The sequence below is a fragment of the Sitophilus oryzae genome, unplaced genomic scaffold (genome assembly GCF_002938485.1).
Source record: "Sitophilus oryzae breed Bouriz unplaced genomic scaffold, Soryzae_2.0 scaffold_1178_pilon_pilon, whole genome shotgun sequence".
Taxonomy (NCBI): Eukaryota; Metazoa; Arthropoda; class Insecta; order Coleoptera; family Curculionidae; genus Sitophilus; species Sitophilus oryzae.
Window position 1 is genome coordinate 144,027 of NW_022145813.1, and position 27,246 is coordinate 171,272.

Genomic DNA, 27,246 nt, shown 5'->3' on the forward strand with positions numbered 1-27,246 from the left:
TTACTCTAGTGATGTATTTAATTTGTATGGGCGACAGAAATTACTTCGACTACAACTTAATGATGGCAGATAGACCAAAGAAAAGACGTATGCATGTGGCTAGAAAAGAGTTCAAACAACAAGAGAAAGTCAGAATATGAAATAATTTGGAAAATTTTCAAAATTTGTTACGAGACAGAAGAGATTCGGTACGACCTGATAATCAAAACCAGTCAAAAATATTACAGACATTATACAGAAGAGTGAAGTATATAGTATAGTCCTTTGACTATACCTATACATATATCTCGATGTTATGTATTGAAAGGACATCGTGATGGCAGAGTTGAATTTTTGGATACTACCAATTTCGAACTACAAATCGATGGCATTTAAAGATCGGTGGATATTTACCTGACAACGGAGCGTTCGTGTAATAAAAGATGATACAAGTCAGTAAAAAATATTCGTCGAGATAGCTGCGTGTCGAGTTTACTTCCGGTATTTGGACTGTTATTGGACATTATCCGTGCGTATTTTTTTTGCGATTTTCGCGTCGAACAGATGGTGTTACTTTTTGAACTGATTGGAATAAAGTTTAGTTCTTAATAACGGTGCCTACTTATGGAAAAGTGCATTTATATTATATTAAATTGCAAATAAATCTAAACAAAAAATCAACCAAATAATAAAAAAACTTGCAATGAAACGGAATTCCAAACAACTCATAAAATTCTGCGTTCGGGTTATTTTTACAACAGAGGACAAAAAATATAAACAAGTATGACTGGATCTTGTTCGAAATGTAGTGCCGCTTGTATTTTTAAAGAAACTAAAAGTGATCTTTTTGGCTATCCATGCGATATGTGCAAAGTCATATTGTGCAGAAATTGTGCAGGATTTTCTTCAACTGAGATACGGGCGCTGTCAATGATATCCAGAGTGCTCCCTTATTTCTGTACAGATTGCATAACTGTAGTTCGAGAGTTACCTGCGATAAAAGCTAAGGTTGCTGACTTGCAAGCGGAAATAAATGAACTAAAGGAAAAATCAATTCAATCCAAGCAGTCGTTTGCTGACATAGTAAAAATGAAAAATGAATCAAACTGAAAAACTGGAAAATATCACTAAAGGTGAGATAAATCTTCTAAGGCTTCTGCAAGAGATTACTAACATAGAATTTACAGAGCTCAACGTTAGCGAAGCCATAAAATCATTAAAAACTGACGGGTCCAGATAGTGTACCGACTGTTTTTCTTCAGAAATGTTGTCATACCCTCGCACAACCTTTAGCATGTCTATTTAATGATTTATTAATATCTGGCAAATTTCCAGATAATTGGTCTTTTTCTTTCGTTACACCGCTTCACAAAAAGGGAGACAGACAGTTAGCTGGTAATTACCGACCAATTAGTCTAACTAGCTGCATCTGTAAATGCATGGAAAAGGTAATCATCCGCACACTTACTCCATACCTAATGGAAAAAGATGTCTTACCCAGCACACAGCATGGATTTCTTCCTGGTCGATCCACAATAACGAACATGACATCTTGTCTTAGCGATTGGACAGCAGCCTTTGATAGAAACCAACAAACAGACGTCATCTATCTTGACTTTGAAAAGGCATTTGATAAAGTACCCCACAAGATGCTTCTTTATAAACTAAACCACTACAGCATAAGAGGGAATTTATTCAAACTTATATCAAACTTCCTAACCCGACGCTACTTCCAAGTCAGAATAAACGGATCTCTTTCAACTAAATACAAAGTGACCAGCGGTGTTCCTCAAGGCTCTGTGTTGGGCCCACTGTTGTTCCTCCTGTATATCAGTGATCTGGCAAGAGGCATAAAAACGAATATCATATTTTTTGCGGATGATACAAAGTTATATGCAAATCCCGAAACGAGCTACGTCAATCTTCAGCATGATCTAAAGTTGGTGCAATCCTGGGCCAAACAATGGAGAATGAAACTGAATGAGGACAAATGCACTGTTCTTAGCATTGGAATGAATTGTACGCACAAAACCTACACCCTAAATGAATTAAGTCTAAGACATGTAGAACAACAGGAAGATCTAGGGATTACAGTTACTGGAAACCTAAAATGGTATGTGCATATCTCAAAGATTACTAAAAAAGCAAATTCTCTTCTTTATTTCATTCAAAGAGCATTTCAAGACCGCTTATTGATCTTATTTTAAAGATATACAAGTCCTACATTAGACCCAAAATAGAATATGGTCAAATAATATGGAGTCCCTATTTTCAGAAGGATATTGATCTCATCGAGAAAATTCAACGCAAGGTGACAAAAATGCCCCATGAACTTAAGGATCTAGAGTATGAAGATCGTCTTGCGATGTTAAATCTCACCACATTAAAACAGAGGCGTTTGCGGGGGGACTTGATAGAGACTTACAAAATTCTAAATTGTTTCTACACTTGCCCATTAAATATATACCATCCTTGCCAAACTCCACAACTTAGAGGCCACAGCAGACGCCTGGAAAAGGAAAGATCGTCCAAACTCCAGCGAAAAAATTTTTTGACTAACCGCATAGTGTACCCGTGGAACTCGCTGTCAGAAGAAAGTGTTTCAGTACCAACTCTCAACTCATTTAAAAACAAAATTGATCAAGAAATGAATACCTTGAGTTCTGTACATTTGCATTACGGCCAGTAAACTCGAAAAAATTACGCGCAACATAAAAAGACAGTAGACTCATCGGTATTTTTATACCGCTTTCTATTGTGTAAATAATAAATAATAATAATAACTTTCTTGTCTGAAGCTACTTCTTCTCCTGGAATAAATGATGTACAGAAAATAACTTTGCGATCAGTCATGCAGTGCCAATATCACCAAGTGAGCAAGTTACTATCAGAACTACTGGATATTGAGCATGCTAGGAGAATCTACAAGGACTATCCCATACGCCTATACGCGAATGACAAGTCTACAGAATTATATCCAAAATACTACAATGGGTAGTTCTGCAAAAAAATGTGATTTCATGTAGTTTATAACCCACAAAATTCTGGATGTTGATGAATTTAGAAGTATGCTTTGGAATTAAATAAAACAAGATTTTTTTTTAAAATACTACTTATATTCTACTTAACAATTTCTCACTATAGTACGACAATTGGCTGGCTGTGACAGTCTTGACTATATTATAATGTAAAATAGGTAATTAACTGGGATACTTAGATATGCTTCTGCTTCAGTTGGTTGGGAGAAAGGCCTCTCGCCCTCTTCGCTGCACTCATCCGCTGGTGGGTAGCGTGATTGTCCGGCTAATGTTGGAGAGCTCGTGAGACTTCACCAGTCTCAGTGCGTGAGCTACTTATGGGGAGGGTCAATTCTCGTATCTTCCTAAAAGATAATACACAGCAGTATGCTATTCCAAACAATGATTAAGCACCAGTTAAGTGGTAGTGTTCTACAGTACCAAGTTGACTGTCTGTGGTTGCCAATATAATGTACAATGAGAGTCAATCAAAATTTAAATTAAAAAGGTATATTTATTATACCCTAACAATACCTTAACAATATTTAAATTAAATCTACTACTACTAATGCGAATTAAAAGAAAAATTATTCTTAAAATTAAAATTAAAATTGATCAATTTTAATACAAAAGCCGAAAGGCATCAAAAACAAATTGGTATTTAACCAATAAATTGTTAGTCTTCTCCATAAGCCAACCAATAAAAAATTATGAATAATAGACAAAATTCTACTATCAAACTTGAAAATTTAATATTAATAATTAAATTTAATAAAATTTTAATTTAATTGAATAAATTATGAAATCTGGCTGTGACAGCTTAAATGAAGTTAGAATGGAGTATTGTCCAAATTATTTTAAAAACATAAGGTAATTAAAATAAAGAAATATAGTTAAATAGGTAACTCTCTCTGTCTCTCTCTCAAAAAAATGTAAAATCAATTTAATAAAAAAATAGCAAGACCACTACCACACTATAGGTACGATTTTATAATAAAAATTGGAAAAAAAACCGTGGTTCTATCAGACAATTATATATTACTTTGCACGTGCTAAAAAACAAAATCTAAAAAAATGCAATACGAAGAGACGACGATTTAAATTATAAAAAAAAATATTAATAATAAATTTACGATCTATTAAAAATTAAGATAATCGACAGATAAGGCGAGAAAGAAAAATTAGAAAAAATCTTATCTGTCGAGGAGCCCGTCAAACGAGAAAAATAACCACCACAGGGTCCGGGTATGGAGAAGCCACCCTCTGGCAAGTAAAGTTTTTAAAAGGTGACAATAGTCGATAATAATGATATTATAAAAACTTTACTTACCAAAGGTCTGCTTTTCCTGGGATATTCCTGATTGTACTCCTGCAGCAGTTGGTTCTCTCGGACAGCCTGGCTCGGTATCGAACACCTGTCTGTGGGTTCCTGTTCCACGTTGTGGCGTCTCCGTATTTATATATAGGTAGAAAAAATAAAGAAAATAATTAGGTATTTATAACTCGAAAGATAGTAGAGTAACTATCTTACGATAAGTCTAAGCACGTGCTCTTATGAGAAAAACTGTAGCTATATAAAAAACAAAAATAAAAAAACAATAGGTAGTTGCCTACGTTTAGAAAACATATTAAGTAATGAAATAATTGCTGAAATAAATTGTTAAATAGAACCGTAGTAAAATTATCTAAAATCGTAACTTCAGCGTGCAGTCTTGAACAAAAAAAAAATAAAAAATCTTAACAGATTGGAATAATGGCCAAATGCCCAGAGCAGAGATGAGAAGAGAAGAAGGCAAAATTTTAAAGTTTTTAGTTTTATATTAACCATACCCCTTCTCTCGAAAATCTTGACATATCAGATCGAATTAAAAATAGTCATGCGTTGTTAAACTAATTCTCGATAAAATTTGAACTATTAATAAAAATAATACTTAACGACTCCTTACATACCTTAAAAATCAAGGAAACAATTGCATCTTAATCAATTAGCACTGATAACAAGGAAGATTCACTTAACCCCTGTTAAAAATAAACAAATGAATCTCAAACAGTAGGTAGGCAACCAAAATTGCAACTATTGTATTATGAATTGCCTAAAACAATCTACGGTGTTTTACAGTTTGCAATATTTTGTACACCGTACCAAAGAATATTATAGTTAACACAATAGAAAACCCATCCCGTGTAAAATTTTTGGAACCAAAAAGGAGCCGGGATCCATCGAGGCGCCGGCGCCGCAACGTTAAAAAGCAATTCCTTCCTTGTATATGTTGCCAAATCGTACACCAAATGCTACAGGCACACGCGGCGGCCCGACCTCGTTGTGAAGGCTTCGTGGTGTGCTCATTTTTTATATTTTGAATTGTGGATTTTGCTTTATTATTTTGAATTATTATATTTTGATTTAAGTTTTCATGTTTTAAAAATATGTCGGACAATGTATGTCAATATTACAATTGCAGACTATCAAGGAGGGACAATCCTAATTTAAAAATGTTTAGGTTTCCTTATAAAAATCGAAGTATATGCGAACGTTGGATTTTAAATTCGGGTAAGCAGATGCGTGACTGCTTAAAAAAGAAAAATTCCGTCAAAAAGTCAGAGGCGCACATGTTTTATACCACCAAATCTTGTTTATTATGAAAAATTAGATTGTCTTATTTGTGATTTGTTTAGTAAAATACAATTATTTAATTTGTTAACATAAATTTTAGAATAATTGTAGATTTCGTTTTTAGACACCTAACTTAACCGGTAATTACTTGTTGTCTGATGTAAATAATGTACAGTATTAGCATTTTATTTTGTCCCATTTTTGCCAGGCTATAACTTTTCTATTTTTGTATAGAACATTCATTAAAAAACAAATTTTAGGGTCTTTAGTCAAGTTTTATTGTTTATTATAATCAATAATGTCATAAGTTGCCAAATGTCACCGTTATTGGTATGAACTATTTTTTTAAAATGGGACACCCAGTATATTTAAAGTGTATATATACAGGGTGTTTCAAAAAACATGTGCCATCTCTCGTGGAGAGACTTCTCACGTAAAAATAAGATTAATTTTTCATATCAACATAGGTCCAATTCCGCTTTGTTTCGTAGCTACAGGGTGTTAAAGTCTTAATATTTTTTCGATTTATTATAATTTTCTTATATTATTTCTTTCCATGTACTTTTTGGCGTTTTGAATGAAATTTTCAGGGTAAAATTTACTATAAATGCGATATATTTTAAAGCCAAAAAAGTGTGGACATATTCACCAGGGACGTGCATATGGGTTATCACTGGAATATTTTCTTAAAAAATCATGTACGCCACTGACTTTTTATTCTCTTCTTAGCGAAATAGTGTAAGTAGTTTAATGCCGATTAAAAGTTTTCTCTTGATATTTTGTCGATTTGGGCCTCCTTGATGAGATAAACGCAAAACGATATCCTCATCAAAAAATATGAAAAAAAGTTCCTATAAACATGGGTATGGAAATGCATAGTTTTAGAATTACAGGATGTTAAAATTTTTTAAAATTAGGTTTTTTGTTGTTATCTTAATAACCAATATTTTTTTATTTGAAATTGCTGTATGTTGGATTAGTTTGATGTATTATTACTAGTAGAATAATGACATAGTAATAATATTTAATAATAAATTAGGTAAAGATATAATTTATTAATTTTTTATTTTTATTTTAATTTTATTAATTATTGTGATTAATAAAATTGCGTTTATCTCATTAAGGAGGCCGAATTGGACAAAATATCAAGAGATGCCTTTTAATTGGCATTAAATGGCCTACACAGTTTTGATAAAAAAAAGTCAGAGGCGCACATGTTTTTTTGCACGTCCCTGATGAATTTATTGACGCTTTTTTAGCATTAAAATACTACACTTATAGTAACTTTTACCCCAAAAATTTAATTCAAATCACTAAAAGTACTTGGAAGAAAATTATAATAAATCGAAAGATTATTAAGACTTTAACACCCAATAGCTACGAAACAAAGCAGAATCGGACCTATGTTGATACGACAAATAAGTCTTATTTTTATGTGAGGAATCTCCCCACAAGAGATGGTACATGTTTTTTAAAACACCCTGTAGAGTACATTTTTATTCTGTTATAAAAATTAAATGTATCACACACGTTCTTTCTTTTAACAGTTTTATCGAAATTCGAAAAAATTATAAACCAATGTTAATATGTAATTTGTTTCAAGTTCGGTAGTTTTTAAAGGGACACCCTGTATATTTTTTTATTTTATTTGCCTTGTTATGAGCTTTCTACAAATATAATATACCAATTTTCACAAATAAGGTAAAAAATACATTTTTTAACTTTTTAACATGAATAAACTTGTTTAAAAGAGTATTATTATTTTATTTTATTTAATCAGATAATTATGCTTTCCACGGTGTTATCTTAATAAACTGCACTGAAAATGAACTTGTGTAATTTTTACATAACACGGCTGTCAATCAGAGTTACAGAAATTGTTGATGCACTTGTGCAATAATTTTACACATGAAGCGTGGAATAACCAACATCTAAAATTTGAAGTCGAATAAATTATTCGATTGTGTTGATTACGCAATTCAAACAAGCCGCGTATGTGAAAAAGTTAAATATAATGCATTTTTTACCTTATTTATAAAAATAAATATAGATTACCTAAATTATATTTTTAGAAATCCTATAGGAAGGCAAATCAAACGAAAAAATAATAAAATACTAAATAGTGAAAACCTCATCTTTGTAGCTCTACTCATAAATAAGAAACCCTGTAAAACACACGGAAATGAGACACTCTGTATATACTATAAATATCAAAATGAAAAATACATAAATTTTTTTCTCCTCTATAAGTCAACATATTTAAAACTTCTTTTCATTTAACTAATTTTTAAATTTGATTCGACAAATTTTTATTTTGTTTCTTTGGTTGTCAAATGTTGTTATGTAGCTTTTTGTAAAAATGAGTGTTATCTATTAAAATATGTTTAGTTTTAGTTTTTTTTATTTCAAGTTAACTTGTATCAATTTTCCAAAAAAAATTCTAAAGATAAATGCTAAATTCAATATAATTTTCTAACTAAATAGATGTCTTCTAAAATACAGTTATTGGCAACGCCGCGTCTCGTTCACAGGATACATTAAAATACGCAACCAACCGTCATTGAACCGTCCAATCAGATCAAAGGAGTAATCGTCGTAGATCGTGCGTTATCGATAATGTTCGGTGCCTGGAGAAAATTGACAATTGACAAGAGAATTGTTTATTATTTTTGACTTTTTAGTTCGTTTAATTTAATAATTACTAAACCAGTAGTTCGAAAGATATATTTAAAAATAAAAGATAAAAATCCAAAAAATTAATTATCTATTAACGTGGATTTGGACCACAATAGGTAAGAACACTAAATTTATTTCTATATTCGATATAAACTTGTTTATTAGGTTTTTAGTTTGTGATGTTTCATGTGATGATCATTTTCATGTTCATCGTCTTTGAATTGACATGAGGATATCTATGGAAAAGCATAGATAAAAGAAAATCATCTTCTATTAAGATAGATATGAAACTTAATAGTAAAATTTTGGGTCAAAGCGCCCCTCCGTGTTCTTAGTAGAGACTACGTTTAACCCAGCGCCTTCGCCTTTTCTGCTGTAAATATTGTTTATGTTTATATTTGATTTCAAAGGATTTAGTTTTAAACTTACACTGATATATTAATATATCAGAGTAACTTTAATAAAACATAAGAATATATATATATATATATATTATACAGTATATATATATATATATATATATATATATATATATATATATATATATATATATATATATATATTTTACAGTTTATTAAATATAAATTTTGACTACAAGGTAGAAAGTAAATCACAATATTTGATAAAACTTATAAGTATACCATTTTTACAGTTAATAAATAATAAAACTATTTCTGACTATGATATTTAAAATTTAGATAGATAGAATATTAAAGAATATACCGATATTTGCAGACGCAGGCCCAAATTCAATAAAAACCAAAATTTTTCCTGCGAAAATCGGGCTTTTTTCACAGAAAAGGTATTTTTTGATTTATCAACAATCATTGTAAAGTTGACAATATACAGGGTGTTTTCTAATTAGTCTAAAAAATTGTGGTGTGATTCCTCATGTGTTCTTAAAACAATTTTTATATAACTATTGGGTCTAAAGTACTTCCTTTCTGATCTACAGGGTGTTAAAAATTAAAAAAAAAATCGATATTTTGCTTAAAATAAATGGTACACTACGGCTTTTTTAAAGAAAATATATTTTTTTCTTGACTGGCCATCCTTTTTCAACAAAACTGATCTTTTGAGTTTTTCTTGTTCATCAAACGGTTGCCGAGAAAAAAATAAATATACTTATTAAGAGCCCGCCTTAAGCCGTTTTCTAACGATTTTTTATTTTTTAGATTAATTAGGAAACACCCTGTATATGCATATCACAGGCAACCAAATAAACTAGTAACCTCTAAAAATTATTTTTCCTACCACTAGCGACGTACCGTGTTTTTAGTGTGTACTAAATTATTTTATGAAAATTTCACCATATAAGTTTCCAGGCAATGATGGAAAAGTAACTAATCTGAAAGTAAGCCAACATATCGTTTGTCCTTTGTGTGCTAAAGAAAAGATTTTCTTTTCGCATCATGAGGAAGTATTACATCAATTAAAAAATGTTAGGAAGTTGATTACTTGTCATGGAAAAGTATACCAATGGAAATTATTTGTTAAAGAAGTATAATTCTAAGGGTAAATTTTATTATAATTAGTAACCTGTCTATTTTTTATACGTAGATGTTTCAGGTTTTAAGAATAAATTGGTTGAACCCAAAATCTGGAGGAAGTACCTATATCCATACACAGAATATGCCCATTAAAAATACTAGTCCAAATTTGCTTTAATGGTAGACAATTATTCAATACAAATTAACTTTTTAAGTGACTGAAATATTAAATAGTTTAGAATATGGTATAACAATGTAAAAAAATATTATTTTCAGGAACGATTAGGGCCCGATATATTTGAAACTCATGTTGGACATAGTATTGAGTTGGGTAGAATATTATTCTACGTTAAGTGAGGGTATCAGATACCTATTATTGTACTGTATTTTAATATATACATTAGAATTGTTGGTTTTTTCATATTTGTTTTATTTATTATTTTACTTACAAGTTATATAAAGTTAACACTAAAATCTACTTTTTGACTTATATAAGTTAGTCTGTGGTTTAATGCGTGATTACATCCACATGATTTCAAGTTTTTAAAATATAAATATTATAACTGGCTTTAAAAACTCCATTAAACTGTTAAAAGTGTAATTTATTTCAAAATAAATATACATATATAGGTATATATTAATATCGAAAAACATTTTTATTTCCTTAACACCAATTTAATCATCACATACATATGTATAAACATTTATTTACGTTATTTCAAATGAAGACCACAGGAAAAACCAGCTTTGTTCATTTTAACTGGAGCCGAGAAAATGCAATTACGAGTGAACTACTCTGGTTTTTCTCCTGTAGGGCAAAATAACTAAGCTGTAATATCTCTGGGACTAAGCATATTATTCTTTCTTTGATGGTGCCTCGAATAATGTTAACACTTGCCTATAAAATTGTCTCGCTATCAATTTCTATGAAAATGTAACATATTATCTGGTTTTTTCCGTGTAGTCTTCAAATGATCTAAAAATTCAGCAGGAATGATCCATTATGCAGCAAACACACTGATGTTGAATCATGGGAAGCTTTTTTGTGGGCATTTCACAAATAAAATGAAATGTCTGATCAAAAACTGAAAATGCAAAACAGATAGTAAGCTTTAATATATATATATATATATATATATATATATATATATATATATATATATATATATATATATATATATATATATATATATATATATATATATATATATATATATATATATATATATATATATATATATATATAAATAATCATACCTACATCTATTTATGTCGTACAATCCAACTGATATTTTAATATCCTAGCCCAAGTAAATAATCAAAATGCACTTTATATCAAAAGCAGTAATGTTATCAAGGGTTCCAATTAATATCCAGGATTTAAAAAAAAACACGATCCTAATTCTTATTATTTTTCTAAATACGTATTGTCTGATAGGCAATTACAAAATATAAATCTGACGTAAATAGAAAAATAAAGTAAAAACTGTAAAAACAACAACAAAAATTCTAACCAAAGATTTAACCGTCATACGACATGAGCATCACGTGATTGCACAATACCCAACGATAGGGTACGTACCTCTTTCATCTGATTGGACGGTTGGTTGCGTATTTTAATGTATCCTCTCGTTCACGAGGGTTTCCGCATGAAATATTAAAGTTTACGTGTGCATTGATGTCTTTTGGCCGGTTCCAGCCGTCCCATTTACGTGGGTTATCTATTCGTAGTAGAATTATCTTTGACCGTACCATTTGGTGTAATTTGGTACTCCATGGATTCTCGTGATGGATGGCACGATCCATGAAAAGAGCAACTTAATTTATAATCGTTGAACAAAAACATATTAAAATCCAAATAATAAGTTCAACTTTGCTAAGTACCATTGAGAATTATTAAAGAACGATAAAAAATATATTTTAAATTAATTAATTATATTAATTGATTATAACAATTTATTAACGATATATATATATATATATATATATATATATATATATATATATATATATATATATATATATATATATATATATATATATATATATATATATATATATATATATATATATATTTTTTTATTCATTCGTTAAGAATGTCACGGCTTCATTGAACGTTTGCCGGTTGATATGGATTTTTTGCAGGTTCGGGTCTCAACCAGAGGCCTAAGAACCCGCTGAAGTGTTTGCGTAATATTGCGCTGTCCCAAAGATCGCTGTTTTCTGGAGCTGGGCGGTGCTTAACTCCATGATCTCGAGGTCAATAAGGTGTTCCCCAAATTCGACGTGATGGCTCCCATGGCTCCTATGACAATTGGGATGACTGAGAATGGTTTTCTCCATAGGCGGGTCATTTCTCTTCCTAGCTCCTGGTATTTATTGATTTTTTCGATCTCCTTATCTCTCACTCGGGGGTGTCCAGGGATGGCTATGTCTATTATATTGATGGTTTCTTGGGTTATCACCACGATGTCCGGCGTATTGTGTTCAATTCGTCTGTCAGTCTGGATTCGGAAGTCCCAAAGTATTTTTCCCCTATCGTTTTCAACCACCTTTTCTGGGTAGTGGTTGTACCAGTTTTTCTTTACTGGGGCGCCGATATTTTTGCAGATGTTTCAATGGATCATGCTGGCTACGTTATCGTGTCGTTTCTTATATTCCGTTTGTGCGATCTTACTGCATCCTGACACTAGGTGGTCAATGGTCTCATCTTTATCTCTACAGAGTCTACATTTTGGATCATCTGTCGTTTTTGTACTCTGCATTTAATTGCATTTGTTGTGAAGGCTTGATCTTGTGCTGCAAAGATGGCTGCTTCTATTTCTTTGCGGGTTGTCCCATTCGATATACATTGGTATGATTTTTTATCATCTGCGTTTTCTTTAATATTTCTTGCGTAACTACCGTGGAGGGGTTTATTATTCCAGTTTGCTATTCTAGCTCATATAATCTTTTGTTTGTATATTTTCTTGTTGTCCTCTTTTACATTTAAGATATTTTCTTTTAATATCTCACGGATTAGTTTCTCACGACTTGTTTTGAGATATTGGCTTAGGCTTATTTTCTCCTCCTCCACAGTTTGTAACACTTGGACAAGTCCTCTTCCTCCTATTCGTCGCGAAATGTAAAGCCTGTCGATATCACTCTTGGGATGCAATGCTTGGTGCATTGTCATGATTTTTCTTGTTCTTTTGTCAAGTTCTTCAAGTTCTGTTTGTGTCCAATTTATTATTCCTGCAGTGTATCTTATGACCGGAACTGCCCAAGTGTTTATGGCTTTGATAGTATTTCCTCCAGTCAATTTGGTTTTTGATATTTTTCTAACCCTTTAAAGATATTCTTGGCGACTAGATGCTTTAACCTCTTCGTGCAACAGAACGGTCGCTTCGAGAATTCCCAAGTATCGGTATTTATGGTCTTGGCCTAGGTTCTTGATTATGTCTCCATTCTCGAACTCGATTCCCTCTGATTCTATGAGCTTTCCTCTTTGTAAAGTCATTGTCGCACATTTGTCTAATCCAAACTGCATTCCAATGTCCTCGCTGAATATCCGGACCGTGTTCAGCAGCGATTCAATGCCTCCTCGACTTCCAGCGTACAGCTTGAGATCATCCATGTAGAGGAGGTGGTTGATCTTTCCAGCTCGCCCTGATACCTTAGATTTGTTGAGCAGAGTTGTCAAAGGGAAAAGAGCCGTCGTGTAAAGCAGCGGAGAGAGAGAATCTCCTTAGAAAATTCCCCTTTTGATCTTTAAACTGGCCATAGTCCTGTCCTCCAACATACAGATTGGTTCTCCATGAGTCCATGCCCTTGGATATAAACGTTGTTATTTTATTACTAATACCGTAAATATTCAGGCACTCCCGGATCCAGCTATGCGGTAGAGAATCGAAAGCTTTTCTATAATCTATCCAAGCCATATGCAGGTTTTTTGCTTTCTTCTGCAGTTTTTTAATACCATTTTGTCGATTAATAGTTGATCCTTTGTACCTCTGGTTTGTTTACAGCTTCCTTTTGTTCCACTGGGTATAGGTTGTTTGTTGTTAGGTGTGCATATATTGCCTCTCCTAATATACCCGTCAGCACTTTAAATGTCGTTGGAAGACACGTGATTGGTCTGTAATTGCTTGGAATTGCACCTTTTTGGGGATCTTTCATGATAAGAAACGTTTTTCCTAAGGTTAGCCATTGGTAGTCTGTTGGGTCGTCCAATACAGTGTTGAATTGTCTGGCAAGTCTTTCATGTAGTTTTGTTAGGTGCTTCAGCCAGTAGCCATGTATTTCATCTGGTCCCGGGGTGCTCCAGTTCTTAGATTTTCTAGCCTGTTTCTTAACTAGTTCTGTGGTGATCTGGAACTCTGGCATTTTTGGGGTTTTCATTTGTTTTTTGGTGTCCTTAATCCATTTTGCTTCTGCGTTGTGTTTAGTGCTGTTATCCCATATGTCTCTCCAGAACCCGTATGTGGCTTCTTTGTCTGGCAGGTTTTGTTTGCCTGTGTTGGAGTTTTCTAATGACTTGTAAAATCTTTTTTGGTCTGTTTTAAAAAGCTGATTCTGTCTATACTGGACATATACACTATATATATATATATATATATATATATATATATATATATATATATATATATATATATATATATATATATATATATATATATATATATATATATATATATATATATATATATATATATATATATATATATATATATATATATATATATAACTATATATATATATATATACGATAATTATTATAAATAATTGATTAACGAATTGAACGTTTATCTAATTCTAGTATCCAACGCACAACATCCAACCGGGGAAAAGTATGGTACCGGAAGGCCGAGTGTCAATGCGAGTAAAATTGCAAACTGTAAAAACCTCGTTTAAAAATAAAATAATCAAAAGGCAAGCACAACGAAAATAAATTTTCGTTACAAGTTCGAACTTCTCACGATGATTTGAACCACTTAGCTGCTAAAAAAACTTACTAAGTTATATTGGTTTCCCCGGATGAAAGCTAATGTGGGAAATACATTAAGTGCTGTAGACTGTGCTTGAATAAAGAAAACGACCAACAGAAGAAAGAACTTCCAATGCATACCGTCCATCTTGATCACTTCGGACTTTATCCGAAAAGCAGAAAGAAGAATCGTAATTATTTAACGCCATAGATGCCTTTACTAAGTTTATTTTCATGAAAGCCGTCAGTACAACAAAGACGAGTAAAGCGTTGATATTTTTGGATGACATATCTGCTTTATTTGAACGACCTATTCGGATTATCTGTTTTCACATCTAAAATGTTCAGTGCTTATTCTCAAGATCGAGCAATTATACCTGTGAAAGTAGCGTTGGTGCTTTAATTTAAAAATATCTCGGATCACAGAAAAAAAAATGATCTATAACGCGATTCTGAAAAGCGCAATGTTATATGACTCTGGGGTATGGCTGTTAAGCAAAAAAAACATAAAAAGAAGTTGTTGTCTACCGAAATGGACTTCTGGTGAAGATCAGCCGGAATCTCCCGTTTAAATAGAATTAGGAACGAAAGAATACGTGAATAAAAATGAAGGTGGATGGTAACATTGTAAAGATATACAAGAAAAACAACTACAGTGGTACGGCCATATGTAGGTACAACGAATGGCTGACGACAGAATACCAAAGCAAGTATTGCAGTAGACACCTAGAGACAAACGTAAATGAGGCTGACCTAAACCTTCCTGGAATCAAGGATTCGACAGAGCCATGTCGGAAAGGAACCTATACTATCAGGAGATATTGGGACAACAAACGAAAGTGGCGCATGGAAACCAGAAGGCGACGAAGGACGCTGTAACAAGCGGATACATCCATACAAATTAGCGGTGGCAACTTGTAGAGCTAATAGTCAAATTGAACATTACAATTACACAATCCACAACTCACTGATGATCTCAACTCTAAAGGAATAGGACACCAACATCAAGAAAGTGCCATAAACAATATGCCAAATAAGAACACCGGAAAAACTTCAAGTGAATTCGTGTATAGGTATCACTCTGAACCTCTGAACTTAAACAAAAAAAAAATAAGATTAATTTAAATAAATTCTTTATATCAAAGAGCTACTACACGCTAAACGAACTCTTCTGGGACCTCAAAACTCAAGGCTTTTCGGCAGATATATAATAATAATTCTTGAATTGGAATTGTTTTGTTTGTGTATAAATTCAGGTATATTTCTTTTATATTTGTCTTTGTGTAATTTTATATCATAAAATTGTTCTTGTTTTCTGTATATATTCTTCGTGAAGATCCTATAATCTAAGTACCATTGTATTTATATTAAATGGAATTAATCAAATCAAATCAAATCATCAAAGACAAACAACCGATCAGTGCTTGGTTTATGCAGTTACATGAATACCTCGGGTAGTAGATAATCTTTTACTTGAAAGAGAAAGAACAAGCAGATTAACTGAGCTGGCTGAAAGCAAACAGACAGTTTACTTGGATAAAACTCGTGAAGAAGCAAAACAGCCCAAGATAGGTGATTTGTTGCTTATCAAGAGAACAGCACGAGCAGTCGTATCAGCCGTAGATTACTTTTTTTATTGAAACAAACGTAAAGTTAACTAAACGAACGGTGGCAGTGGGACACTGGAAAACATGTGGAGAAGTTTCAGATTCAGCTGCTAGTGAAAGATATGGTAAATATGGAGATTTAGTATTATCCGATATTTAGGCGTATTTATCCGATAGTTAGGCGATATTAGGGGTAAGCCTAACGAAATCCGATTAGGCAAGCTCGGGACGAGCTTCTAGCAGGATGGCGGACTGTAAGAGTCTTGTTTTCCGTTAAAAAATAGTTTATATTAAATTGTGTTATTTTAACAAATAATATTTTATTTGAATCTCTAATTGACTTCTCTTGACGGCATCACAATGGAAATTATAAAATTGTCGTTTCCTAGACGATGCGGTTTGCATTGTTGATGATTATTTTGACTGACGTCTCTATTTATCAAAAAAATATTAAATTCAGATTATAATTGTATGGAAAATATTTCTGGGACTGAATAGAAGGAATGAAGTATTATACAGGTGAGTGTATTTTGTTCACTCACGGGCATTACTGGGATTTGTGTAGGAGTAGTTTAATATTATTTAGTTAACAGTTATCACTGAGCTTTAGTAGTAGATAGAGAAGGATATTTTAGTATTACTTTTATGTGTGTGTGTTTTATAGTAGTCAAGTATTTATCAAAGGGCATTTTAATATTGTTTAGTTAAAAGATAGATGTTTATCAAAGAGTATTTTAGTGTTATTTATTAAAGATACTTAATGGACAGCTTTTTATCAAAGAGTATTTTAGTAATATTTATTGGGTGTGATTTATAATACCTGGCAAATTATCAAATGGTGTTTAGTATTATTATTTTGGGAATATTTTATATTTTTACGTATGACCCAAATTGTTTAACAACAATATTATGCTATGTCGCTTTGTGGCCATCCCTTTTGTGCGTGGGAAAGACGCCTTGTCGCTTAGCTGCGGAACAGCAATATTATGCTATTGCACTTTGTGGCCATCCCTTTTGTGCGTGGGAAAGACGCCTTGTCGCTTAGCTGCGGAACAACAATATTAAGCTATGTCGCTTTGTGGCCATCCCTTTTGTGCGTGGGACAGCCGCCTTGTCGCTTAGCTACGAAACAATATTAAAATATTTAACTATTTTATATACTCGATTATGGTGATGTGATCATGTGCGTTTTCCAGTGATGCTCAAGTATATTTTATTTTTATAGATTGCAAATTGCGTGATTATAGAGTGAGAGCATTACACTAGTGTCCCGGCATCTAAGGTTGAGTTTAGCTTCTTTTGTTTATGTTGTTTGAATATTAAATTGATATTAACACCATTCATATATTATGCTATATAAATTAAAAACAATATATTATATTTTTCTTACTCGCTCTTACATATTGAACTGAGAGAAGCCCTGCTAAACAACATTACACGATTAGCCATTCCGAAGCTGGCGTGTGGACTCGATTGTTTGAGTTGGCGTACAATCCGGAGCATGATTGAAGTCTTGTTTAGATTTACGGGAATCGAGATCCTTGTTTGCTGCTACAACCCAAAGCTGAGATCGGGAGAGAAAACTGTAGACTGCTATTCCTACCAGACTTCTCAATGTACCAGGGGCCAGCTTTGCAAATACTTTCATTCACCGTGTACATCTCGGGACGAGCATGTATCTAAGAAGGGGGCAGTGTTGCGGACCCGTGTGAACTCGGCCTTAGGCCAGCCACTCGGCTATGACTCATACGCCCGGCGACGTTTGAAAACGAATAGAAGTTGGTAGAACACGGCTAAGAATTCTGACCAATCTGGATTGTCTGTTTCTCTCATATATAAGCAGACGCCCGAAGCCTGAGGGGGACAGAGAAAAACAACCGGTCGACGCGTACAGTTACAATCGCCGCGCTAATTCAAAATAAATTCCTGTTAGATAAATAGTTAGATAAATTGTAAATAAGTTATAAATAGTTCTTTAAGTTTTTTTTAATCGCTATTGTTTGTTACTTAGTGTAAATAAATTGTGTTTAAATAAATTGTGACTTTCTATCCACACGGAACCGACGAAAAACGGAACAATATTTTTTAAATTCTCAATTTTACAGGCGGATTTGCTGACTTCCCCGAAAATACAAAAATGTATCGTACCCGGAGCCGTAATTCTAATAACGTATAAAATCCATATCAATAAGCTTGCACTGGTACTCTCAGTGGACCGGTCCAAAAAGTCCACCGCCTATAAAGTGCTGGTACTGACTGATTTCCAACCTAAAAATTCGAATCCTGGAGAAAAGAGAGCAGATTTCTGGTATCAAATGTTGGCACTGACCAAAGATAAGGTGTTTGTCCCAAACACCACTAGCACAGGTCACGAGATCCTCACTATATCCGGACTAGACATTTTCGAAATAACATCTAAAGAAGTTAAAATTAAAACGGATATAGTTGTTCAAGATTGGCAGAAGAGACAAATAGAAAGGTTTAGAAATGATCCTCCTGGTACTGATAAAAACAAACTTGTTTATCCCCGTTTAATTCAGTTATTATAGGTGAAACCTGCAGAGAAGCGATTCAGGAATTATTAAAATTATCAATCCTCACCAACGAAGATCGGCAAGATGATGTTCTCAAACAGTTACACTTTATAAAAGACTTGAAAGTCAACGATCAAAATCTTTATTTTTCGCTTACGAAAATGTATGAACTCAAAGAAAAACTTCTGGATCATCTATCTAGCACGCAAATTCCAAATTTCGAGGAACAAGTAAGTTATTTGGAGCTTTGCTTCACTTTAGGTGTCTCAAAATTCATAATTTTTCTACAAAATCTTAATCACAGATAACATACATTAGAGAAAAATATTTGTGTTAAAACAACTTTTTACATACCGGGTGCGGCTCAAAAGTGGCTCACCTCTATAACTTTTTTACTTTTTCAGATAAAAAAATGAGATTTGGTATGTCAAAAAATATGACATAAATAAGATTGATTGACGTATTCAATTGTTTTGGTCACTTCCTGTTTCGCCGGAAATTACTACAACTTTTGATTTTTAAATGGCACCCTCGATATATTCTGACTTTATTCGATAGAAAATGACGATCTGAATAGAATGACATATCATATGTCAACTTTTGACATTTTCCCTTACAAAAAAATTGTATTTTAAATTTGAATCTAGATCTGCCATGGCTGTGTTAAAACACCTAATTTTTAATCAAGGAACCTTGGAAAAATAGATTTGATCATCTAATGTTTTTCGTGTCTTGTCCTAGCCGGTTAAAAAATGTCCAAATCGTTTTTTTAATTATAGACAGTTAAAGCAAGGCACAATACTGTCAATGTGTATGTGGCGCTAAACTGTATTACTGGTTGCCTACCTTACCGCAACGTGTCAAGAAAAATGGCGCATTCGCCAGAAAGTAAAAGAATATTACAGAATTCTTTAGAACGTTCCAGAAACACCCGCCAGAGAGTATATAAAGCCCGCGCTTGGCAGTTGGACCAGTTTGAAGTTTGAATATACCGCGTTTGGAAATTGTGAATTAATTGGCGGAGGTGCCAGAATTAGAGTAATAGTAGTTGCATAAATTGTGTTTTATAATTAGTATAAATTGCGTATACAGAAAAAGAAATAAATTCGTTAAGTATTTTATCGTGAGTTTAAATTAGTGGATCCACGGAATCCGTAACAATTGGTGTCAGAAGTGGGATTCAAGAGGATTTTAAGAAGAAATTAAGTTGATTGGTAGATTTTTGGACCGAATTAGAGTATTTTTATGGTTGGTACAAGGGAGCAAGCAAAGAAACTGGAGGAAGTAAGCAAATTATTGGGCGATTTTATGGAGAATATGAGAGGAGAGAAAGCAGAAGAACAAGAAAGACTCCGTAAAGAACGAGAAGAGGGAGCCCGATTAGAAAGAGAAAAGGAAGAGGAAAAACTACAACGTCAACAAGAACAGGACCGGCTTGAGAACATTTTCGAAGGTTTGAAAGTTCAACGACAACAAGAGAAACAAGAAGAACAGGACCGGCTTGAGAAAATATTGGGTAATTTGGAGGAGCGACGTCAGAGAGAAAAGCAAGAAGAACAGGACCGGCTTCAGAAAATCCTAGAAAATCATGAAATTCGACTTCAGAAAAGCTTCGGGGACATGGAAAAAAAGCAACAAGCAATGTTGGAAATGCGTTGCCAGAAACAGCAGAACCACTTCCAAGAAGCCGTAGAAGATCTGGAGGAACGCCTTCAGCGGAAAATGGAAAAATTAGAGACGAACCTACAGAAGACCAAGGTATAAGTAAGGACACCTGGCGTTCATGGAACTGCGAACCTCAAGGCCCCGACCTGCGATGGACAAACCACCTGGACGATGTACCACTGCCAGTTTGAAGCAGCGGCTGCTGCCAACGGGTGGACTGATCAAGAGAAAGCAGCAGCCCTTGTCATCGCGCTGCGTGGCCCTGCCTTGGAACTGCTGCAAACTATTCCTCCATCCAACAGCAGTAATACGAAACTTTGGTTGCTGCACTGGACAGAAGATATGGCGACCAACATCGACGTCAACTTTACCAGGCCCAGATCAGGCCTATGATACTAATGAACAAGATAGTCAGCAACACCCGAAGATTCCAGGATATTAGGTGCTATGCATGTGGCAGGAATGGCCACATCAAACGGGATTGTCGCATCCAAATGCGATTCCATTCACTATCCAGAGAAAATAGGCACATCGGAAGATCTCAGGACATAAGTTGCTATAGATGTTGCAGGAATGGCCACATCGAACGGGATTGCCGCGTTGAAATGCCGTTTAGCATCCAGAGAACATAGGCACCAGGAAATCAATACTAATAAGCGTGTATTGGCTGAAGAAAACAGAGCCTCTAGGATGTTTTCCATTAGGAGTCTAGGAAAAACCGCTGACAGTTTGGTGATCAATGCGAAGGTCAATGGTAGAAGAATTCGAATGACTGTGGATACATGCGCTATGGTATCGTTGGTGCGGACTAACTCAGTGCAAGGATTGAAGACGGTGCCTCTTAGAAGAAGAGTGTATTTACGTACAGTTACGGGGGAAATGACCGTTGTACGGGGAGAGGCTTTCATGGAACTGGAGTTAGGGAATTTTAAGTTTCGGCGAGATAGCGTTTTTAGGTTTCGGAGATAGCGTTTTTAGGTTTCGGAGATAGCGTTTTAGTGGCAGACATTGAAGATGATTTTATCATGGGTATGGATGTGATCAGTCAACATGGTTTTTCGTTCGATCACCATAGAAACATCCTGAAAATCGGAAATGAGGAATTTGCTGTATCTAAAGAGAAGAGACCAGGAAATATGGAAGGAAGATCAGCGGATATTGTGATGATATCTGGTGATACCAAGAAGACTGTGTTCGGGAAAATGGAGAAAACCTCTGGGTGCCGTGTAGGACGGGTACAAATTATCGATAACGAGCCAGATCGACAACGAGCTACCTTGGACAAGAAAATGAAACATCGTGAAAGCACTATCAGAGTAAGGAATTTTAAACCAAGAACTGACGAACAATGGACGACGATACAATTGAGGAAAGATCAAATGGAAGATCCAGACATCGGAGCTATACTACGGCTCAAGGAAGGTAACGGCGAGAGACCACCGTGGCAGGATATTGCGGACAGAGGGTGGTTTTCAAAGCTCTCTGGGCTCAGTGGAATTCACTGATGATTGAGAATGGATTATTAAAGCGCACGTGGGAAAGTGCGGATGGCCGAACAGTAACAACTCAGTTACTGGTACCAAGGAAGAAAGTTACCCAGGTATTGGAAGAAATTCACGGTGGTAAAACTGGAGCCCATCTTGGAGTAAACAAGACCTTGAGCAAGCTAGACAAAGACTAAGTACTCGATCTAGGGGAGAAATGGAACAGGATAGCGTTGGACTGTCGCTTGAAAGAATCGCTAGGAAGGAAAGATCATTGGACATTCATAAGGCCGTTAAAAAGAAGATTGAGCTAGCCAGTGACCGGATTAAAGCTCGTTACGACCTCAGAGCTAATTCTACGGGATTTCAACAGGACGATATGGTATGGTTATATAACCCGCAGCGAATGAAAGGAAGATGTCTAAAGTTAACTCTAGCATGGGAAGGTCCTTATACAGTCATCAAGAGGATAAATGATGTTGTGTACCGGATTCAACGCAGCCCTAGAAGTAAGATGAAAGTGGTTCATCTGGATCGATTGAAGAGACACCAGACAGGAAACCTTGATCGGGACGATCAAATTTGAGAAGGGGGCAATGTCAGGGTGTATGTGGCGTTAAACTGTATTACTGGTTGCCTACCTTACCGCAACGTGTTAAGAAAAATGGCGCATTCGCCAGAAAGTTAAAGAATATTACAAAATTCTTTAGAACGTTCCAGAAACACTCGCCAGAGAGTATATAAAGCCCGCGCTTGGCAGTTGGACCAGTTTGAAGTTTGAATATACCGCGTTTGGAAATTGTGAATTAATTGGCGAAGGTGCCAGTGTTAAGTAATAGTAGTTGCATAAACTGTGTTTTATAATTAGTATAAATTGTGTGTACAGAGTGAGAAAGAAATAAATTCGTTAAGTATTTTATCGTGAATTTAAATTAGTGGACCCACGGAATCCGTAACAATACGTATACGTATCTCTCGACACGTAACGCAGAAACCTACGTTACGGTCTGCCGTTGCGTTGTCGTGTAAACAAGAGTTAAAGCAAGAATTTTGACGTACGTAACGCAAATGGTACATTTTTAATTCTAAATTATTTTGTGAAATAATTTATAAACTGAAAATGGATATCTATTATTCCCTTGATTCCACATTAAATTTATTAAAGGTCGAAAAATGAAGAAAATTATAAATGGAAATTATTTTATTACAGAAAGCAGTCCTTACAACTTAAAATGCTCTTAGTAATAAAAAATATTGTAAAACAGACACAGTTTTATGATTATTTATTAGATTCCATTTTTTAGAATCCTCATATGGATTTTGGCTAAGAACTAGCATTTAATTAAATAGATTCCAAAATGAGTTTATTATGATGTTTAATATTTTCATACTAATTTATTGTAATAAAATAGGCCCAGTTCTGTTACACTGGCCCCAAAATTTATGAAATAACTTAATTACTAGCCAGTTCACCAGTTGTGGAAACGAGTTGTTTGTGAATTTGTACGTTCGGCACCATTCGGGTGAAAATCGAAACTCCTTCGGCTCGATACGTTCGAGTTCTGTACGTACGTAAAGGCACGTAAAGATACGTATCAGCTATCCGTAAACGCAAGTGAATTTCTCACTGCGCAAGCGTACATGTCAAACGATACGTTTACGTCTACGTCTTTGGCTGTGCTTTAACTGTCTTATATCTCAATTTTTTCAAATGGAACAAGGGTGACTCGTTAGCATATTTGGAAAAAGCATTTTTTTACGAATAATTTGGTAACACACACTTGGTATTTCGAGTCAAATTTTCGTTATGAACTGCATGTTATAATTTCAAATAGACCAGATGCGAAAATGTCAAAAGTTGACCTATGATATGTCATTCTATTCAGAGTGTTATTTTCTATCGAATAAAGTAGAAATATATGGAGGGTGCTATTTAAAAATCAAAAGTTGTAGTCATTTCCGGTGAAACAGGAAGTGACCAAAAACAAACGAATATGTCAATCAATCCTAATTTATGTCATATACTAACATACCAAATCTCTTTTTTTTATCTAAAAAAAATAAACAAGTTGTAGGGGTGAGCCACTTTCGAGACGTACCCGGTAGAGGCGTCAGAGCGTACAGAATGACGTCACTGACAGGTCGGCCATATTGGCTGGTTTTGATTTGTCGCATCGCCTGACATGACTTATGTCAAAATGACTATTTATTGTTACTGTATTAATATTATTTATACTATTAAAATTTTTGTGGTATATAAGCTTTTCTTCAATGTTTAAACATAATATAAACAATGAGAAATATTTGTGTTAAAAATCTACAATTATTGAGACAAATAAGTGTGATTGCACGAAATCCTAACATATAAATGGTGTTTCAAAAAACATGTGCCATCTCTCGTGGAGAGATTCCTTAACGTAAAAATGAGATTTATTTATTATATCAACAAAGGTCTGATTTGTTTCGTAGCTACAAAATTATTAAACATTTTAATTAAATTAAATTCTTCATATTTTTTTGATTTATTATAATTTTCTTCCGAGTGCTTTTAGTGATTCGAATGAAATTATGAGGCTAAAAGGTTTTTTTTGAGGATAAAAGGTTCTTTTAAAAAATATTGTTCTAAAAAATGTGATGATACTAAAAGAAATTCCAAATTTTGAATAAAAATTAAATGCAATATCTGTATGAAAATATGTCTTCTATAAAATTTATTTATCTCTTTAAATTTCGCTTTATTCGTTTCATCTCTCTGCAATCTTGTTTTTTCCTTGATCTGGGGATATTTCTGTAGACCCGGTAACTGTGCTATAAGATTATATTACTAACATCCGCTTTTAGTTTGAGACTGTATTTGAACGAAAATTTCTTGAAGAAAAGAAAAAAGACCTAGAATTCCAACTGTCAAACGCCAGCTTGATTCTATACCCAGACTACCAAAATAGAATAAAATTACTTAGGAAACTGGATTATGTAGACCCAAAGAACAGAGGTAGAAGTAGATGTATATTAAGAGGTAAAAACTAGATGTTTATTTAAATAATTTTCTTTACAGTAAAACTGAAAGGCAAAGTAGCCTGTGAAATGGGTATGAATGAACTCCTTATCACTGAACTTGTTCTGGAAGACGTGTTCATCAATTTACAAGCATCGGAAGTGGCAGCGCTGCTTTCTGCTCTAGTTTTTAGAGTTAAACTGCGCGGAAGCTTCAATGAGTTTGAAGAAGAATTAACTCCTACTTTAAAAGAGGTAATAGTACAGGATCCGGCTGCGGGATTATTACGGTCATCCTATTTTTAATCAAAACCTAATTATTACGTATACAGGGTCCAGCAATAGTGCGTCGGGCATCTGTAGCTCCTAGAATAAAAAACTTGGGAATTTTGTTTAAGTGCAAACCTAAAGTATGTACTAGGATGTATTTCAGAAAAATAATTTAACTGCTACAGGGTGGCTCAAAAAAGTGAGTGGATCGGTATGATTTTTTTTAAATGGAACACTTTATAAAATTGCATTTTTCGCTTCCTTTCAAATCACTTTATATAATCCTAAGATATGAGTAAATATATTTCGATTGTTTTAGATATATTAATAAATAAATAATAGATATTTTCAGCCTTTCTTAAAAAATTATTAAAAATACAAGAACTGTCCTGAAATCAAAACTATATTATGTATTTTAGATGGTCTGTACATACTTTGCTATAAATATGGTAATCGTAAATCATACAGGATGTTCAAAATTCTACGCCAAACTTTCTGAACTATAAAATAATTTTTCTGCGTGTATCTGCGAAACCATTTAAAAAATGCAAAAAAATCATTTTTTAACTCTCCATCTAATAAAAAAATAATGTTGCGGACCCGTGTGGACTCGACCTAACCTAACTATATGTCCGGCCCTCAGACGACCTTAACATCGCATTAAAGAATAGACACTGTAATGATCCATTCGAACGTTCGAGAAAAGACGAGTCCCACTGGAATGGAGTAGTACATACGAGAACATTCGAAACCTTCTCTATGCACCTAATGATTTATGGACTATTCGAGAAACTCTTTAGCTGGGGGTATAAAAGCCGGCGGCTGGGGCCTAAAGAGGACAGATATAAATAAGACCAGTACAGTTGACGCGCTAAATTTAAAATAAATTCTTTCTAGATAAATAGTTGTAAATCGTTTGTAAATAGTTCTTTCAGTCTTTTATCGTTATTGTTTTAGTTAATTAGTGTTAAATAAATTGTGACTTTCTATCCACACGGAACCGACGAAAAACGTAACAATAATATAACGGTGTTCCATTAAAAAAAAAACGAAGAAAAATTATTTAACATTTTAGAAACTTTGGATTGGATTTTTGAACACTCTGTATGCTTTAAGATTACGATAGTTATAGTAAAGTAAGTAATGGTCTATACTACAGTGTAAATGCCTAATATAGTTTTGATTTCAGAACAGTTCTTGTATTTGTTTAAAAAAATTTAAGGAAAGTTGAAAAATATATATTTTTTATTTATTTATCAATATCTCATCCAAATATATTTAGTCTAATCTTAGTATTATGTAAAGTGATCTGAAAGGAAGCCAAAAATACAGTAACATACAGGTCGTTCCGTTTAAAAAAAATCATCCTGATCCACTCACACTTTTCTGAGCCACCCTATAGAAGTTAAAATATTTTCCTGAAATACATCCTCGTACATACTTTAGGTTTACACTTATAGGCTTGGCGCATTTCAGTTGATTTCAACAAATTCCGACCGCAGCGCACTCTACGGCAGAAATCAGAAATTATCATAATGTACTTTACGCCGCGCCGTCATGTCGATCGCATTAAAATAATATTGAAATCGGGGTTTTGTCATAATATTTAAGTATTTTAGTTTTTTGCTAGTGCAGTTATTGAGACTATAAACACTCAGGTACGAGGTTTATGTGATGTAACGCTGTTTCGGGTAGTAAAAAATAACTTAAATAGAATTCTAATTAAAAAAAACTAGGCGTCTTGTTGTGTTGTATCAATTTCATATGTTAATAAAATTGCCCCAAAAAATGTTAACACGTAAAGGAGAGCGTAATTAAGGCGTTGTTGGGTGCAATAACATTCAATAACTCAACCTTTCCCGGATATTCAACCCCTCCGAAACAACATTTTATAACTTTATAATTTCTTACACCAATTTGATCAATAGAAAAAGTGGATTCAAGCAGGTC

General features: G+C 33.7%; 1 protein-coding gene and 2 long non-coding RNA genes across 4 annotated transcripts in view; all 3 read left to right on the forward strand.

Moving 5' to 3' along the window:
• The window catches only part of LOC115890430, an 82,572-nt gene that overhangs the window by 36,181 nt on the left and 19,145 nt on the right, over positions 1 to 27,246 (forward strand). The window lies entirely within an intron of this gene.
• LOC115890370 (helicase SKI2W) overlaps positions 1 to 27,246 on the forward strand; it is a 59,994-nt gene that overhangs the window by 22,640 nt on the left and 10,108 nt on the right. The window contains exons 10-13 of one of the 2 annotated variants that reach the window (XM_030910577.1): positions 18,455 to 18,848; positions 18,899 to 19,113; positions 24,874 to 25,024; positions 25,088 to 25,281. In XM_030910577.1, the coding sequence (XP_030766437.1) occupies positions 18,455 to 18,848; positions 18,899 to 19,113; positions 24,874 to 25,024; positions 25,088 to 25,281 (954 nt within the window). The remainder of the gene's footprint in view (positions 1 to 18,454; positions 18,849 to 18,898; positions 19,114 to 24,873; positions 25,025 to 25,087; positions 25,282 to 27,246) is intronic. The other variant, XM_030910584.1, reaches the window with a different exon arrangement.
• On the forward strand, positions 9,596 to 10,592 carry LOC115890409. The gene is made up of 2 exons (XR_004051631.1): positions 9,596 to 9,801; positions 9,856 to 10,592. It is a non-coding gene; the product is annotated as an uncharacterized LOC115890409 (long non-coding RNA).